Raw genomic sequence first — 17,628 nt, forward strand, 5'->3', positions numbered from 1 at the left:
TGATGCATAAGTATACATTCTCTTAAAATTGCCTTAAGGGGTTTACCCGGTCCAATTTACTGTGTCATAGTTCTGAGAGATTTTCATTGATTTTCCTTTTATTTTGTCTTTTTTCTAACAAGAAAGAAAGCACAAGGACTTTTCCAAATCAAATAAAGAAAAGATTTAGTTGCCAGTGAAGGCTATGTACACTTGCTGTTAATGACCTTTTACAATGCTTTTTAACACTGTAGATTAACTGGAAATTTGTTTTTTGAAAAATAAAATTTATCCAGTATAATATGAACATACAGAAATGGGGTGGGGATAACATGTGAGGAGATATGTCTGCAAATAATACTTGCTTAATATGTTTTTAGCTGTAACTTTCGTGCATGGATATTTTCAAAGAGCAGCATTTATTTTCAGTTCTTTACTCTGAAAAGAAAATGGATATCTGCCTATTTTGTGTTTTGAATGGTTACTAGATGTCCCTTTGTACTTAAGTTGGTATAATTGTTTGTCTTTACAAAACATGTGTTGGTTTTAGAGACAGGTTGTTGTATTTGTTTTTTTATTTGTATGATGATTTCTCTGACAAGTGCTAATCTGAACTTTTCCAGGTTGTTCGTCAGATGATGTGGCTGATGGATCATATTTTTAAATATACAAACTTTGGAATTGTATCACTACTTCACGGTGACTTCTTTATAAGACAGGTAATTTAAAGTGCAATAGTGGCATAATAAGTTTTCTAGGCATTCACCTCTGTGCCATTTGCTATACTAGGAACCTATAATCCAGTAACATGTAACAAATTTCTACCATGAACTCCAAACAGAACAAAGTGTTCACCCCCAAATTAGTGTTTTAAGAACATAGAGACATGAGGAGAATGGAGGGAAAGAGATTGAGCCGGAGTCATAGAAAAAATATGAATCTCCTTAGGGCACTGAAGCTTTTTCTTCTCACAATAGAAGTCTGACAACTTCCTGTTAAACCCTTTAAATGTTATATTAAGTTGCATGTGTGCCTTATTTGCTTAAAATATGACTATTGTCTTTCTAGGGCCAAGAATGGTATGGCACAGTACAAGTTTGAAGGAATAAAAATATATAAATACCCCAATTGTAACCTTTTATAATTCAATATGTTAATTTTTCACATCTAGAACAATTGAACTTAGTATTTCACATGAATAATTAAAAAGAAAAGAAAAAAGGCCAAAAAACTTACACAGTTAACCTGGGCAAAATTGTGTTTCTACATTTCTTTACCAATATGAGCAAGGAAAACTCCGGTCTTAATCCTGGTATGTGAATGAAATGTGCTCTCATTTTAACGTAGGACTGTTCATAAGGGCAACCTAATAATCCTTTCTGGTGGTTAACCTTTAGATAAGATATAAGCAGAATTTTAGAATCTACCTTAGAAATCTTAAAATAACTTAGAACAGTGGTTCCCAAACTTTTCCGTGCCAGGACCCACTTCATACTCCCTGGTGGGTTGCGATGCAGTGCTCCTCTTAGTGCAGCCAATTGGGAGGGCACCACCTTTGTTTCTACTCTATCTGTGGGAGAAGATTGGATATAAGGAACATGCCTTTTATTGACTCAAGCCATTGAACTTCTAGCCCACTTATAACTACAGTGATTGGCAGCAATTCACCAAAGACTCACTGATATATAACTATACCAATTGGTATATATTTTACCTATGTGTACACATCAGAGGACAAGCGTTACGCATTTTATTGCCTATGAAACAAAAGGATGTTTTGTTATGAGATATACCTACAAGAAATGGCTAATTTTTAATTCTCTGAGAGGCATCTGAATGAATTTAGTTGTCTAAAGTGTCTAGATGTCATGTATCCTTCTGTGAAGGAGGAACTTTGTTGCTGTACATTGAGTCACACTAGACCTTGAATCCACAGTACCTTCTGAAAATATGTGGCTTAACAATACATAGGTTTTTCATCAGTGCTTATACATATAAGCTGTTTCCAGGCTCATGCTGTTAGCTACTGCTGATCTCAAAACTTGTTCTTCTTTAGGGGAATGATTCAAAATATAATTCATCATCTGTCTAAAATGGAATAGTCTGAATAATTCTGCCACCTCAGCATATTGCCTTGTTGTAATATGTAGATTGGGTTAGAGCATTTACATGAAAACTGAAAACTTCATTTTTGTTTTTCCTTTCTTCCAGTTCCTAAATCTACTGAAGTAATTTGTTTTGCAATTTTTTTTTTGAACAAGCATGCAGAAATAGATGTTCTGAAAAGAGCTAGTATTTCACTATCGCTCTTTTATTTTAGGGAAAAGCTTACCGAGACCAGCAGCTTGTACTACTCCAGGAACATCTAGAAAAATATTACAGGAACCGTGATCGGAAATGGATTGTCTTATTTCCAGAAGGTGGCTTTCTTAGAAAAAGAAGAGAAACTAGTCAGGCATTTGCCAAGAAAAACAATTTGCCGTTTCTTACGCATGTTACACTGCCAAGACTGGGGGCCACACAAGTTATTCTAAAAAAACTGGCAGCTCAGCAAGAAAATGGAACTCTGGCAGGTAGTGAAGGTGTGGAAGCAGGTAAGGAACAATTCAAATATTTATGATTTCTAACAAATCAGAATGAGTGTCATGTTACATTCCAAGTCATGTACATATTCTATGTATCTTGTGTACCAGGTTTTCATTAAATGTGAATTTATACTACATACTACATTTATACTACATTTATAGATTTGCTCCTTATGCATGCATGTGCAGCACCTCTATGCCTTTAACAGATTGTTACCTTCTCTCATTAACAAATGTTCATTATTATGTTTTGCTTTTGTAAATACCTTCAAATCCCTGGTGGTTCTTGAATAACCTAATTGCTTTGGTTCAAAACTTCTTCTTTGGCTAATAGAGTGCAGGGTTCACCCACATATGTAGGAAGAGAAATTCAGAGTGAGTGAGAGAGATTTTCAGAAGATAGTGATGTATAAATTACTTCCATATCTTTGATTCATTCCCTGTTGTGCATTTATTATAAACTTTATTGCCAGATGAAGAATATATAGTGCTCTCTTCGTTCACCTGCAGTGTTTGAATTCTCTAAGTCAGTGTTTCTCAAACTGTGGGTCGGGACCCACTAGGTGGGTCGTGAGCCAATTTCAGGTGGGTCCTCTTTCATTTCAATATTTTATTTTTAATATACTGGGCTGGTATGGACTGCATTTTGGGAAATGTTACAGACCTGTACCTTTAACAAGCTCATATGTATATGCTTTTAACAATGATAGTCACTCCTGGGTAAGTGCGAATAGGATTCCAGCCTAGGATTGTTAAAAATTTTCCTGCTTGATGATGTAACTTCCGGTCATGACATCACTTCTGGTGGGTCCTGACAGATTCTCATTCTAAAAAGTGGGTCCCAATGCTAAAAGTGTGAGAACCACTGCTCTAAGTTCTTTGCTATTGGCTGCCTTTAAAATAGTTCTACTGGACGCATTTCTTCCTCCTGATTCAGAGTGGATATATTTGCTGTGGAGGATGTGGGCTAGAATATTAAAAAAATTCTGGCTTAATGTCATGGAAATAAGCTCTAGCATGTGTTTGCTTCTATTCCCATAAGAGAGAGAAATCTTTTCTCCCTTTTTTCCCTGTCTCTTTAATAGTAGCCTCTTTAATAATAACTACAGAGGCATACAGTAGCCTCTGTAGTTGTATACTCTGTAGCTTTGAGGTTTTTTTGTATGAACATACTACATTTAGACAATTTTGTGAACCAAACAACTAAACACAACATTAATCATATTGTTTGACTTGTGCGTGTATGTTGCGTATGTGAGAGAGGGAGAGAATTGGTTATATCTCAGTATTGCTTGTGCAGCAGCACATGAACTACTTATCTTCCCTGCTCCTCCTCCTTAAAAAAAAACTCCCCAAGCCCCCTTGCCAAAGTTCATCCTTGAAGGTTGTATGACCAGTGAAAACCATGCAGGGGGGAAGCTTCTGTGGGTGGAAGCTTTCTTCTCTGTGGTTTTTGCTAGTTTCTCCCTTCTATTAGAGACCCCCCCCCATGTTGCATTCCACACTCTTCGTGAGGGTACCCCAATACTTAGGAAGGACTTTGTGGGGCTTAGTGAGCTATATTAGGGGACAGGAAGAGGGGAAGATGTGTAGTCGAGCACCATTATTCCCATGCTATTTTATATAAAACCAAGTGTAAATGAGGATTTAAAATATTTTTCTTTTCACCTCACAAGCCTCCTGATTGACCCTTCTCCCACATAGCATGCAGTGCAGGCTGTTTTGTTACATGCTATGGTGGGGAAAAAGATAGGATTGGGCTGTAAGATATATAAGAATGGGACCCTTTCACCCAAATAGGAAACCCCTGTTTGTATAATATGGAGCAATCAGTGCAGACTGTCAATCATTACCTTTGAAATCAGTATGTCCACAGGAAAAGATTAACCTGTGATGTGGACTAATGGCACCTGTTTGTCTGACACCCAATTCAAGCAGATCAGTGGGCTAGGAGAACTGATCTTTACCTACTTCTAAATGTATGCTTTTGCATATTTGAACTTTGCCTGATTTCCCTTTTAACTATTCTCCTTTTTAACATACTACAGTATTTTTATTTTTGAAACTTCTCCATTCTTTCAGTCAGACTGCAGAAGTGAGCTATTTCTCCTTTTTGTCTTAGAGATTGCTTGAGACTAACATTGTAGAGTCTTATATGTATGTATAGGTGCTGAGGAACTTGGCTTGGTCAGGCGAGTTGACTCCATGGATACTCCTGCTAAGGGATCTTCAGAAACTGGGATCTCTGCAAATAGGTGAAAGGGCACAGGCTGGCATCTTCTATTTGTGGTTTTCCCTTCTTGGTGACAGCTACTAACCTTTCTGGGACTGTTTGTACCAGGCTACTGGGACTGTCACAGTCATTCCTGGAACGAACATGGGCATGAACCATGTGCCTTACTACTTTCCTCATCTCCACAGTGTGAGCAATGACAGCCCAACCTGCTCACTACACCTAGTTCAGGGGTGTCAAACATAAGGCCCGGGGGGCAAATATGGCCCACAGAAGCTTTTTATCAGGCTCTCAGCTGCTGAGCAGTGCTGAAGTGTTACTACTAAAAGGGCAACCCCCACGAAAATTGGACTGTGCTATATTTTGAAATATGATCAAGATTTGTATGTTTTCTCTTCTCTCATTTGAAGTTAATGAATTCCTAAATGAGGAAAAAGTGCTAATTTTTGGTTATGAGTTGTTTAATGACATCACTTCCTGCCTAACAACATCACTTCCGGCCCTCAGCAAGCGTTATGAATGCCATGCGGCCCTTGGTATGAAACGAGTTTGACACCCCTGACCTAGTCTGTTGTTCTTTGCAAGCTGACTTTGCAAGTTGACGTTGTTGCTTCTGGTTTTCTTTTACTTATTTTTAAAAAAATTATACCATATTTTCCATTTAAAATGTCCAAACCACCATAGCAAAACCAAAAGATAATCAACAAAATGCCCTACAGCTAAGTGGATAGGTGACATAATTTGTACATAGCCCCAGCTTCAGTCACTGCATCTCTAGTTAAAGGATCTTGGCAAGCAGAGCCAGGAAATTTTCAAGTAGTTGTGGGAAAGTGGAGAGCAGAGTTCTTCTACAGCAAGAGTGGTGATGTCATTGATAAATTCAGTTTTTAAGAAATGTCTTAAAATACACCCAAATTTTTGTTTTTTTCCCTCTTCTGTTTACTAAAGAAACAAATCCCTCTTTTTGATGCGTGTTGTGTATCTCCTACCATATTATTTGAAAAGACATTTCATTATTTGAAATATGCACAATTTTTAAATATAGCTGTATGGTTGTTCATCATGCATCTTCTCTGATGTTTTTTGTCTTATCTAGTTTGTGACCCTGGGCAGGATCTTTATTTCTTTTTACTTTTTGTTAGACTCCTAGCAAAATTTAGCTACTGTGGTTTGGATCGGAAGAAGTGGAAGGATATGAAAACTTCTCTGTTTACCAGAGGTTTAAAATGTTGGTTAGTCAAAATGGTTAACTATTGGTGTACTCATTTAGAACAAAATGCTAGAGTTGTAAAAGCAATGTTGGAATTGCAGTGGGGTTGTGCAGGCATCCCAAGAAATTTAAATCCAGCTAGTTTCCTTTAGCTATGGGCTTAGGTTTTGTCTGTCAGAGTGTGACTGACTATATGAGAGGATTCACTGGTGCATCTTGGGTATCTGGTCTGTCAGATGAGGTCTCTGTTCTCCTGAGACCTTGACATTGATGGTTGATTCTGCTTCGTATTTGATAAAGCATAATTGCAGTTGCTTGGTATTTTAATACATTTTGTCAGAAGTGTCCTTCTACAAGCCTTTCTCACTTTCTTCTACGACAGCTTTGCTTTGGTATACCAAAGATTGCTGTCCTTTGGTATGCTAAATCTGTTCAAGAGTGTACTGCAGACATAGCAAATTCTGGGATTAATTTGCTAGTCTTCAGAGAATGAGAGCTTTTTTTTTCCACCTGGGTAGCTTCCTTGTTAAAAGTTTGTGGTGTCTGGATTTTTCTGTATAATCTTTCCTTTCACACTGCTGCAAGGTTTTCTTTTTCTTTTTTGTAACGTCATTGCTTTATAAGAACTACAGGTGTGCATCATTTAACAATGGGGATACGTTCTCCAATCCCTGTTATGGATTGGGTCATTAAGTGAACATTCAGTCCAGTCTATTGCTTTTGTTGAGTAAACGGACACTCCCTGCCAGACACTTGCTGGCTGCACAGGCTACTAGAAACAGATTCCCTCTTTGCATTAAGAGCCTCTCTGTTGTGTAAACAGACACTGTGCTGCAGGCTATGGGAGACGTGATTGCCTCATTAAGAGCATCTTTATTGTGCTTTGACCACTTTCATATATGCAGTCGATTGTTAAGCGAATGGTTGTTAAGCAGCGCACACCTGTAGTTGGATTCCACCAGTTTGGCAGTACCTGTAGTTCTAAAATTTGCAGAAACTAGAGTTGCGAGCATATTTCAGATATAATTTTCAGGAACAAGATGCTTCTGTTGTAGGGAAAGCTCTGTGACTGCTGTAAACATATCATTGGAGTATTCAGTTTATTTATTTGGTCTCATGTAAAGTGGAAAAGACTCATTAGTAGCAAGACAATTGGGTTGAAGTGGGCTAAGGGACTGGCATACTATCAAATCTGCATGTTTAAATGTTCTGTCAAATTTTGCCAGTGGCAGATATATAAGGGGAATGGATAGTATTCATGAAGATACTTATGAATTTCAGTGATAGTGAATACTCATGCATGTTTATAGAAGTCTAGATCAGTGGTCCTCATGCATTTAGCACTGGGACCCACTTTTTAGAATGAGAATTTGTCAGTACCCACTGGAAGTGATGTCATGACCGGAAATGACATCATCAAGCAGGAAAATTCTTAACAATCCTAGGCTGCAACCCTACCCACACTTACCCAGGAGTAAGTCCCATTGACTATCTTTGCTAAAAGAATATATATAGTTGTTTGTTAAAAGTACAGGTCTGTAACATTTCCCCAAATGCAGTCACACACCATGGTAGCATCAAGTCTAATAAATTAAAAATGAAATATTGAAATGAATGGGGACCCACCTGAAATGGGCTCGTGACCCACCTAGTGGGTCCCAACCCACCATTTGAGAAACACTGATCTAGACAACAGAATTTTGCTCCTTATTGATGTCTATCAGCCAACCTAAACAAAGCCTCCACCCATTCCATATAGACTAATCCTGTTGTATCATTGCTGTGTCACTGTAAGAAACACAACTTCTATAGGTGAGCTTACTTTGGACTGGACTTTGAAGAGGAGCCAGAACATAATGAAAATCTTGCTGGATCAGGTCAAAAACCCACCTAGTCCAGGAAAATGTTCCTCTCATCATTTTGGTTGCTCTCTTTTGCACCTTTTCCAGCATAACAATGTTCTTCTCAAGGTGCGGTAACCAGAATTGCAGGTCCAGCCTATTTATACACGGATTTTTTATACACGGATTTGACTCAACAGGAATGGCCCCTACAAATGAGAGAGAATGTGCTGATCCCTGGAGAAGGGGAAAAATACACCCCTTTAAAATCAGTTTTAAAAACTGAGCAGTCCTTTAACAACAGTCTCCTTAATGAGAGAGATAGGGCAGCAGGCTAACAATCCATCAATCCTTCTATCTCCTTTGGACCCCTTCCTTCCATGATCATTTTGCATTGGTGAAGGGAGGAGCTGAGTGAAGTGCTGATGGATTGTCTTCTTAATGACTCTTACCTTAAAGTCAAAAGGTCAGTAAGGCTGTTTTGCAATCACTGGAGCAAAGAAACTTTGTTTTTTAAATTGATTTGCTATAGTGCGTTTTTTTTTAATCCACATGAGTGCTTGGAACAGAACCCACGCAAATAATTAGTCTCAACCTGTATGCACAGCATTTCAAATGTGGTCACCAGGTGCTTGCGTAGGGGCAATCTAATACTGGTGTCTTATTCCCAAACCATTTCCTAATGACCCTTATTATGGAATGTGCCTTCTAACCACTGCCACACACTAGGTTGAAGTTTTAATTGAACTGTCCACCAGTACCACAGTCTTTTCTAGGTTGTCGCTAACAACTTAGACCCCTTTGGTGTAAAGTGGGCCCTTGGTATCCACAGGGGATCCATCCCCCCCACAGGTACAAATTTCTGCAGATAAATCTGCAGAAATTTACAGCCCTCAGAGGACCTCCTGCCCAAGTCCAGAAGCACCTTCCGATGGTGCTCAGTTACAAAAACTCACTGTTTTTGTGCACGGCCTCCCTGGGCCTCAGAACACCTCCTGGACATGACCATAAGGTGCTTCCAGTCACATCCTAGAGCTTTGAGGGCTTTTCTGTGTATTTAATTATCCACCAAAATTGGTACCTGCAAGGGGTCTGAGAACCGATCACCTGCAGATACTGAGGGACTCACTCTGTTGTGAGTGTTCCACAGAATAAGTACTATAGAGCAAAGCAATATATTTTACTTGGACAGATTTTGGAACCTTGAATAATAGTTTATCAGGTGGGATATTTCAGGGGAAGAGTAATGTGAGAACCTGAGAAGGAGCCCTGCTAGATCTGACTAAGGGTCTGCCTAGTGCAGCACCTTGTTTCCAGTAGTGGCTGGCTAGATCAGTGTTTCTCAACATTTGTCTCCTGCTGTACCACTTCATATGGTCTACCTGTTGGAAGTACCACCAAAAGTAACTGGTGATGATGTCATCGCCAGTTACTTTTAGATTGGGAGTCTGGATGCAACATGATGCAAACACTGGTAAGAGGATCAGGGCAGACGGGAGGGCTTTTTTGAGTGCACAAAAGCTGCACACTGGAGCTCTACTCACCAAGCCTCGCCTCCTACCACTACTTGTCATGTTGCATTGCTTAACTCACTGCCAGGCAGCAGGGGTCAAGATGTAAGAATTGTAGTTAAATTGAATATTTCATTACATTAGGTCCAGGCTTGTTTGTAAGGTTGCAAGGGATAAAGGAACATTTCTATGGTTTTCATTTAGTACTGCTTTTGTACTTTTGGTTCTGCCTCATCCAGGTTACTAGTGATACAGGTATGCCTTATTTTTGGGTGTTAAAGTTGCAAAGGGAAACTTTTGAGTTCTGAAACATTAACATTTCCTACAAAGCCTTTGTGTACCTTGAAGTGTTACACTTGAATGGCTAATATTGAGCCCCCAAAGCCCCTTTCTTCGACGATTGTCCTGAGAACTATTTGTATTGGCATTGGATGAAAGCAGCCCAACTACAGCGTACATTCAGAGCTGTTAGGCCAAACTATTTCACTTGGCAGCCTCCGCTTGCAAGAGACCTAGAGAGAAGTGCAGGCCTATAGAGAATAATAGATACATGCATCCTGTAGTCTACAGGGTTTCATTCAAACCACTACGGGTTAATTTGCTGCTTTCAGAGGAAGCATCTTTTCTCATGAGAGGTGGCACTGAAGATGGTAAAAATCTTCGTTGTATTTGCAATCTGAAGTATTTACAAAATTGTATTTTTTCCTGTAGCTTACCTAGGATTATTTCAGTAAAATTATGACCTGGTCTCTGCTCAGGTGCCTGCAAAGTGGGTTTGATATTCCTTGAGAGTTGGTATGAGATAGTGAAAAGAATGTCAGATGGACAGGGGAGATGCAAGTTCAAATTCTCACTCAGTCTGTCCTTGGAGTGACTTGTCCATCTTCAAACAACCCTGTAAAGTAGACTAAAAAAATCCCCATATGTGTGAGAAAAACAATACAAATATGATTAAAAATAAAAATATGTATTTGAGAGGAGAAAGAAAGGTAGTAGATTTTTTTTTTATTAGTGCCCACATTTCTTCCCTCCAGATGAATTCCTGAATGCCCTTAGGGGAGGTGGATGTCTAAGAGCTGTAGGGATTCAACACCAGCCCTCCTCATAGTTCCCTCTCTCAGAAGGCCTATGCAAAACAGCAGGTGGGGGGGCCTGGCATCATCAAGAACTTTAAAGACATAGCAGTGAGCCACTTTGCAGTCTCTTGCCATATCTTTGCAGTGAACTTGGAAATCAAGGGAGACATAGCTTTTGTGTTCCTTCTTTGATCCTGAAGCCATAGTATGGGCTTATTGTATATTCTGGATGAATGAAACCTCTAAGTCTAAGGCACACTAACCCCATGCAGAGTTAAAAAGGGGAGGTAAGAAGTCCAGCACCACTTTTGGCCTCTGAACCCATTGTATAGTCTTTTGTGGGGCTGAAGGAAAGAAAGCAGTGGGACTTGTTTTCCTTCAGCCATTTAGACTTTGAGCCCTGGCTAAATAAGAGCTCTGCCTGCATGCTGCTACTCTGATTTATTTGTATCTTACATCAAAGGGGCAGCATTCATGCTCAGTGGAACAGTAAACATATTTAAAACCTTAAGTATAACATTTGCTGCCTAAAACATTATGATGCCCATCAGTGTTTTAATTATGGTTAAGGCATTGTTTGAAATGGATCCAATTGAACTAACCTTTCATTGAGTATTTTTCCAATAAATGCAATATTGAAATTTTGTTCTATAATGAGTTTTCCAGTCTCATTAGTAATATCTTGTAGCATTGAGTACAAGTTAGCTATGAAGACCTTGTTTGTCGTATTGATGGATTTGGTGGAGGCTCAGGTTTGGTGGTTTAGGATCTATCTTTTTTCATTCTATAGCAGTTACCAAACTTTTTAACACTGCAGCCCACGATGTCTTCCACAGTTGGGTCATGACACGATGCTCAATGTCATGCAACAGAGCATTCCTGGGAGCCTCCAGAGGACACTTCTGGGTTGTGCCAGGTCTGGCCTGTGACCCATTTCATTGGCCTATGCGGGCCCCAGAATGTCCATGAAAGCAACCCGGAAGTAAACTAGAAGTTGCAGGCACAAACTGGAAGTCACTTTTCGTCACTTTCTCAAGGCATTCTGAAGCCTGCAGAGGGCAATGGAATGGGTTGTGTGCCTGGCACAACCCAGACACAGCCTCCAGAGGCTCCCATGAATACTTTGTGGCATGACTTTGAGCATCACGTCACAACCCACGTTTGGGAAATGCTACTCTCTAGGAATTTCAGTGTGTTCTGAACTTTCTTAAAAATACTTTAGGAGTATGTGTGTGATTGTATATAGCCTTTTGTGAATCTTGTTTTCTGAGCTAGTCTTACTTTGATACATATTTTTCATGGACAGTATGTAATACATTATGGAAGGAATTTTTCTTCTTACTAGTCATGAGCTAATTCTTATTTCTTATTTCTTCTTATGGGTCGTGAGCCCATCAAAGTGGGTCACAGGCTGAGCCTTCCCGCCTGGCCTTGAATCCAAATGGGCTCCAAATAAGAGCCATTCAGGAGGCATTAGGATCCCCCTTCTGGGTTATGTTGAGCTGCCAACCCATTCTACTGGCCTCCATGGTCTTCAGAATGGCCTGAAGAAGCTTCCAAAAGCCACTTTTGATTTTTGGAGACAACTTCCAGTTTGCCTCTGAAAACTGGAAGTAGTTTTCAAGGCTTTTGTGGGCTGTTCTGAGGCCTCTGGAGGCCAGTAGTGCCCTGCACAACCTAGAAGAGGCCTCCCCAGCATCACCAGGAGCTTCGCAACCCACCACAGAGGATAAGATTGTTCTAAATTGTCTATCTTTCCCACTCCCTTTTTGCATTTTTTAATGAGTAAAAATTAGTCCACAGTGTTAGATACAGTGCCACGGTTTCCGCATATTACATCTTTTTTCTTGTGTTGGAAGAAAGGTAGAGAATTGGTGTGGCAGTATTTTATTTTGTTTCTCTAGTAGCTAGAGCCACAGCTGGAGAATTCCTGGAGCAGAGCAGCTCAGTGTGGTTGTAGGAAAATGCATGTGCATTCTCTCTTCTCCCCCCTTGTGATGGAGAGAAGAAATACACTTATACATTTTTGATGTCTCTTCCATTCCCTTGCCAAGGGAGTCCATGGAGCTTGGGTCTGTCCTGCTTGCACTGATCTTTGCCTTCTGGCTTCAGGACCAGAAGCCAGAAAGTTAATATGAGAACTATAATGCTGTGATTTGTTTCCATGATCCAAAATGACCTACACTGGGTCGTTTTTCTTCCTATAACTATGATATATGCATCTCATGTGTAACTTTTGGAAGATTGTGGATTTAATTGTCCAGAGCTCGTTGACTGTAAACAAGATTTTTAAAATTATGATTTTCTGTGATTGCTATACATGTCCAAAGTGGATGCCAGAGTAAAAACAGAAGGAAGCCTGTGGTCCCTGGAGAGAGCAGTTTGAAAAATTGATCTGACAGGCTGCTGAGTTCAGTGAACTCTTGGGAATGGAGCATTTGCTTTTTTTAAAAAAGTATCTTTTAATCAAAACAAAATATCAAATTAACTTGGCTGCTAGAGATATTTGTGGTTGCACTAGGTAATAATAATAATAATAACTTTATTTCTACCCCGCCTTTCTCCCCGAAGGGACTCAATGGTAAAGAATGCAAAAGGTAAAGAATGCAAGGTAGGATTCCCCAACAGTCTTGTTCTGACATCATCCCTGTTGGCTGGAATCCCTTCTGCAATGTTACTTTGGGTTAAAATCTTGAATAGTGCATGAGATTCACAGTTTAGTCAGCTTACTCAGATCTTGTCTTTGCTGTCAGCTGAGCTGAGTTATATATTATCTTGAATCAAAGATAGTAGCTATTCCTGTTTTCTTACACATCCAGTATTGCTTATATTTGAACAGCTGCCCAGGCACAGAAGAGGGATCAGTTTCTCTAAAGTATTTGTTTCCTGTTCAACAGGAAACAGCAATATAAAAATTGATCAGGCTATTTAAAAATTTCCCATTGTGATGTAGCTCTAGGGAGCAGACCACAATGTTTCTAGTACTGACAGGTCTCTTTCTTCCCTTTCTGTCCTGCCTTTGTTTTTAATATCACCCTGTTCCTTTACCTGGAGCCATTTCCCCCTCTATCCCTCCTACCTGCCCCCTCCACTCCTCTTTCAAAGCCTTTGCTTTTGTAGAGCTTTAATGTGCTTACTAGTGCCCTTTAAAATGTTTTAAAGTAGCTGTGGTATCTCCTGGGGCTATAGTAATGGCTACTGTTGGGAGCCGAGACTGGTAGGAGATAATCAACCCAACATAGTGCATGGCTTTCAAACTTAAGGATTGTAGTCTCTGAGAGCATACCGGGGAGGAAGAAAGGGGTACATACCTTGTCTTCATGCATCTCTCTCTTTATGTCTTGTGTGCGTGCATACGTGACAGCAGAGACCCTCCCATTAAGTTAGCTGGAACTTCTTTCCGTTTGGCTTCTCTAAGAATTGTTGTTATTGGACCTTGCCACCTGGTCTTTATGTAACCTGGTTGAAGACCAGGGAACAGAGAGTGGGTGTCAATGAGCAATTTTCACAATGGAGAGAGGTGAAAAGTGGTGTGCCCCAAGGATCTGTCCTGGGACTGGTGCTTTTCAACCTCTTCATAAATGACCTGGAGACAGGGGTGAGCAGTGAGGTGGCGAAGTTTGCAGACGACACCAAACTTTTCCGAGTGGTGAAGACCAGACGTGATTGTGAGGAGCTCCAGAAGGTTCTCTCCAAACTGGCAGAATGGGCAGCAAAATGGCAGATGCGTTTCAATGTCAGTAAGTGTAAAGTCATGCACATTGGGGCAAAAAATCCAAACTTCACATATAGGCTGATGGGTTCTGAGCTGTCTGTGACAGATCAGGAGAGAGATCTTGGGGTGGTGGTGGACAGGTCGATGAAAGTGTCGACCCAATGTGCAGCGGCAGTGAAGAAGGCCAATTCTATACTTGGGATCATTAGAAAAGGTATTGAGAACAAAACAGCTAATATTATAATGCCGTTGTACAAATCTATGGTAAGGCCACACCTGGATATTGTGTCCAATTCTGGTCGCCACATCTCAAAAAAGACATAATGGAAATGGAAAAGGTGCAAAAGAGAGCACCTAAGATGATTGCTGGGCTGGGGCACCTTCCTTATGAGGAAAGGCTATAGCGTTTGGGCCTCTTCAGCCTAGAAAAGAGGCGCCTGAAGGGGGAAATGATTGAGACATACAAAATTATGCATGGGAAGGATAAAGTGGATAGAGAGATGCTCTTTACACTCTCACATAACACCAGAACCAGGGTACATTCACTAAAATTGAGTGTTGGGACGGTTAGGACAGACAAAAGAAAATATTTCTTTACTCAGCGTGTGGTCGGTCTGTGGAACTCCTTGCTGCAAGATGTGGTGACGGCATCTGGCCTGGATGCCTTTAAAAGGGGATTTGACAAGTTTCTGGAGGAAAAATCCATTATGGGTTACAAGTCATGATGTGTATGTGCAACCTCCTGATTTTAGAAATGGGCTATGTCAGAATGCCAGATGCAAGGGAGGGCACCAGGATGCAGGTCTCTTGTTATCTGGTGTGCTCCCTGGGGCATTTGGTGGGTCACTGTGAGATGCAGGAAGCTGGACTAGATGGGCCTATGGCCTGATCCAGCCGGGCTGTTCTTATGTTCTTAACCTGGAAGTTTTGTTACCTAAACTGGCATGTTTTTCTTTCCTCCCCATATCATTTTCCTTTGGTGTAATTTTGTGATAAGCCAGTGGGCAGGCTGTCGTTTTTTTTCGTTTGGCTCCTAAGAAGCTTTAGATGCTTAATGAATAAATAATAAGATGTTTTGTGTGATAAACCAACAATAATGTTGTTGGTTTGCTTTTGGCAGCTTGTCACTAGTGAAGGGGAGGCAACATTGTACTGAAAAGGGCAAAACCAAAGGGGGTTGCTTCTTTGGGTTTGATACAAGAGCCGTTGCTTTTTTGTCCTTGCGTTTCCCATTCTCTGTGAGAGACAGTTGGGTGCTATAGGGTGGGGTGTGGGTGGCTCAAACCGACTAGCCAATGGTATTTTAGGCTGAAGTAAAATGTGGGTTCAATTGATTTCTGTGGGTTTGATGTCCTCAATTGATTTCTACCTGTTTCCTTTCCCTAATCCAGACTATTGGAGGAGGAACAATTGTCCTGGTCATTTAGAGGCTGCTTTTTCTGCTTTCTAGTCTCAGGTGGTTTTCTTTTTTCTACTAGATGAGCTGAGGTTTCTATCTGCAAAGTAGGGTAATTCTACCAGTTGCAGCTTCTATTGTTACTAAAGCATTGTCACCTAGCAAACTGAAAAGGAGAAAGAGTTCCAAAAAGAAGAATAAGTGACAGTGAGGGCTGCATTTCACCCGTTGATTTACACCAATGAACCCATTCTTGACAAGCAAGTATATACAGGTGGAGTTGCAGTATCCATGGGGCTCCATTCCCAAACCCCACAGTAGATACCGAAACCCATAGATAATGAAATCCATGGGTTCTAACTCACAGGGACTGATTTTGGTTGTGTCTAGAGCCCTTCTGAGGCCCATAGAGGCTGTGCAGAGCCTCTATGGGCCTCAGAATGCACTCCAGAAGCATTGGAAGGCCACTTCCAGTTTTCGTCAAATGTTTTACTTTACCAGCTGTTCAAGCTTCTGTTTTTATCCTTTTTACTATTGGGGTGACGACCTTCTGGTGCATTTGTTAACCTCCACATTCCAAGTCTCCAAGTGACTTTTAAACCAGACATTTGAAAACTGGTACTTCATCAAACCCATCCATCTTATTTACTGAACAGTAAAGTGATTATTAAATGTAATAAGATTCTTGTGAAATGGCTGTCAGACTTTGCAAAGCTGTATCACTGGATCAAGTTCATCAATTTATTGAGTAAATTAAAGAGTTTTATTTGAATTTTGAGTAAATGTGCAATTGTTACTGTTTTGAATTTTACTGTTATTATCTTCCTTAGTGGGTTGTGCAAACTGCGATTCTGAATAATGCTTTTTAGAGAGTAGAGTAGGGGCCACTGGGAATGAGTTTATGGCCCCAAGGGGGGTGGGTCCCAAAAGTTTGAGAACCACTGCATATACACGTTTCAAATACCTTGGGGTAAAGGGCATTCTGGTAATCACAATTTGGATAATGAACACATCTCTGAGTCTGTGAAACTTTTGAAGGTTAACCACAGATGCAGTTGGCAGTTTGGAGTTCCTTGTTCATATTCCAGTTTGAGAAATAAGAACTCAACAGCAATCTGCCTGCTTATATGATGTGGTGATACTTCTGCATCTCAATAGGGTACACATTAGTTATCGTTAATTATCAAAAGCTATCAAAAATTAATGGTGACTTGAAAGCCTTAATGTTTCCTCTTTTTTCTTCTATAATCCCCTTTCTTAGAAAGTAAACCAAAAGGTCTACAATGGATAATAGATACAACCATTGCGTATCCAAAAGCAAAACCTATAGACATCCAAACCTGGATTCTTGGCTACAGGCGACCAACAATTACCCATGTACATTACAGGTAGGAAATATACTTTCTGTCGTTGCTTAATTTTAAATTAAACTTTTAACTTTCAAATACATTTCAGAATATGAGAGACATGAAGTTAAATTTTCAGGCTAATACTTCAGTACTGTTTCCTGATTTGGACAGGCAAATAATTTTCAGGGTGGAAACACAGGCGGGTCTTGGATGTGTGCTTGTAAATAGCAGTTGCTAGAGAGGCAATTTTTTCTCTAGTTAACAACTGTGGAAATCTGAAGGTCACTTTCACTGTACTAATGTTACAAACATTTGATGAAAAGGAATGTAGTCCATGAAATCTTATACTGAAATAATAGTGTTGTTAGCCATTAAAGTGCCGCAGGAGTCTTTGTTTTTGCTACTGTAGACCAACATGACTATGTTTGGGAACATAGATATTGCTTGTGATATCAGAAAAGACCTACATCTGAGCTTCTTCCCTTCCTAATTACACCATACTGTGTGAGCATTGGGAAAGGTGAACTTCCATGGTAGAGTGCATGTTTTGTATGCAGAAATTTCCAGGTTCAGTTATTGACATCTTCAGATAGGGCAGAGACTTTATGAAAAAAATTTTTTTGCAACGAAGTTGAGATACAGGTAAGGAAAATAGGTTGGACTTAGGGCTGGGACTGCACAGGTTACACACGAGGGTATTGGCCATCGATTACAACATGTATTAGTTTAAAAA

General features: G+C 40.1%; 1 protein-coding gene across 2 annotated transcripts in view; it reads left to right on the plus strand.

Moving 5' to 3' along the window:
* Positions 1-17,628, plus strand: part of LPGAT1 (lysophosphatidylglycerol acyltransferase 1) — a 78,679-nt gene that overhangs the window by 40,600 nt on the left and 20,451 nt on the right. For both annotated transcript variants that reach the window (XM_066621137.1, XM_066621147.1), the window contains exons 4-6: positions 603-698; positions 2,300-2,573; positions 16,808-16,934. In XM_066621137.1, coding sequence (XP_066477234.1) covers positions 603-698; positions 2,300-2,573; positions 16,808-16,934 — 497 coding nt within the window. The remainder of the gene's footprint in view (positions 1-602; positions 699-2,299; positions 2,574-16,807; positions 16,935-17,628) is intronic.

The sequence above is a fragment of the Tiliqua scincoides genome, chromosome 1 (genome assembly GCF_035046505.1).
Source record: "Tiliqua scincoides isolate rTilSci1 chromosome 1, rTilSci1.hap2, whole genome shotgun sequence".
Taxonomy (NCBI): Eukaryota; Metazoa; Chordata; class Lepidosauria; order Squamata; family Scincidae; genus Tiliqua; species Tiliqua scincoides.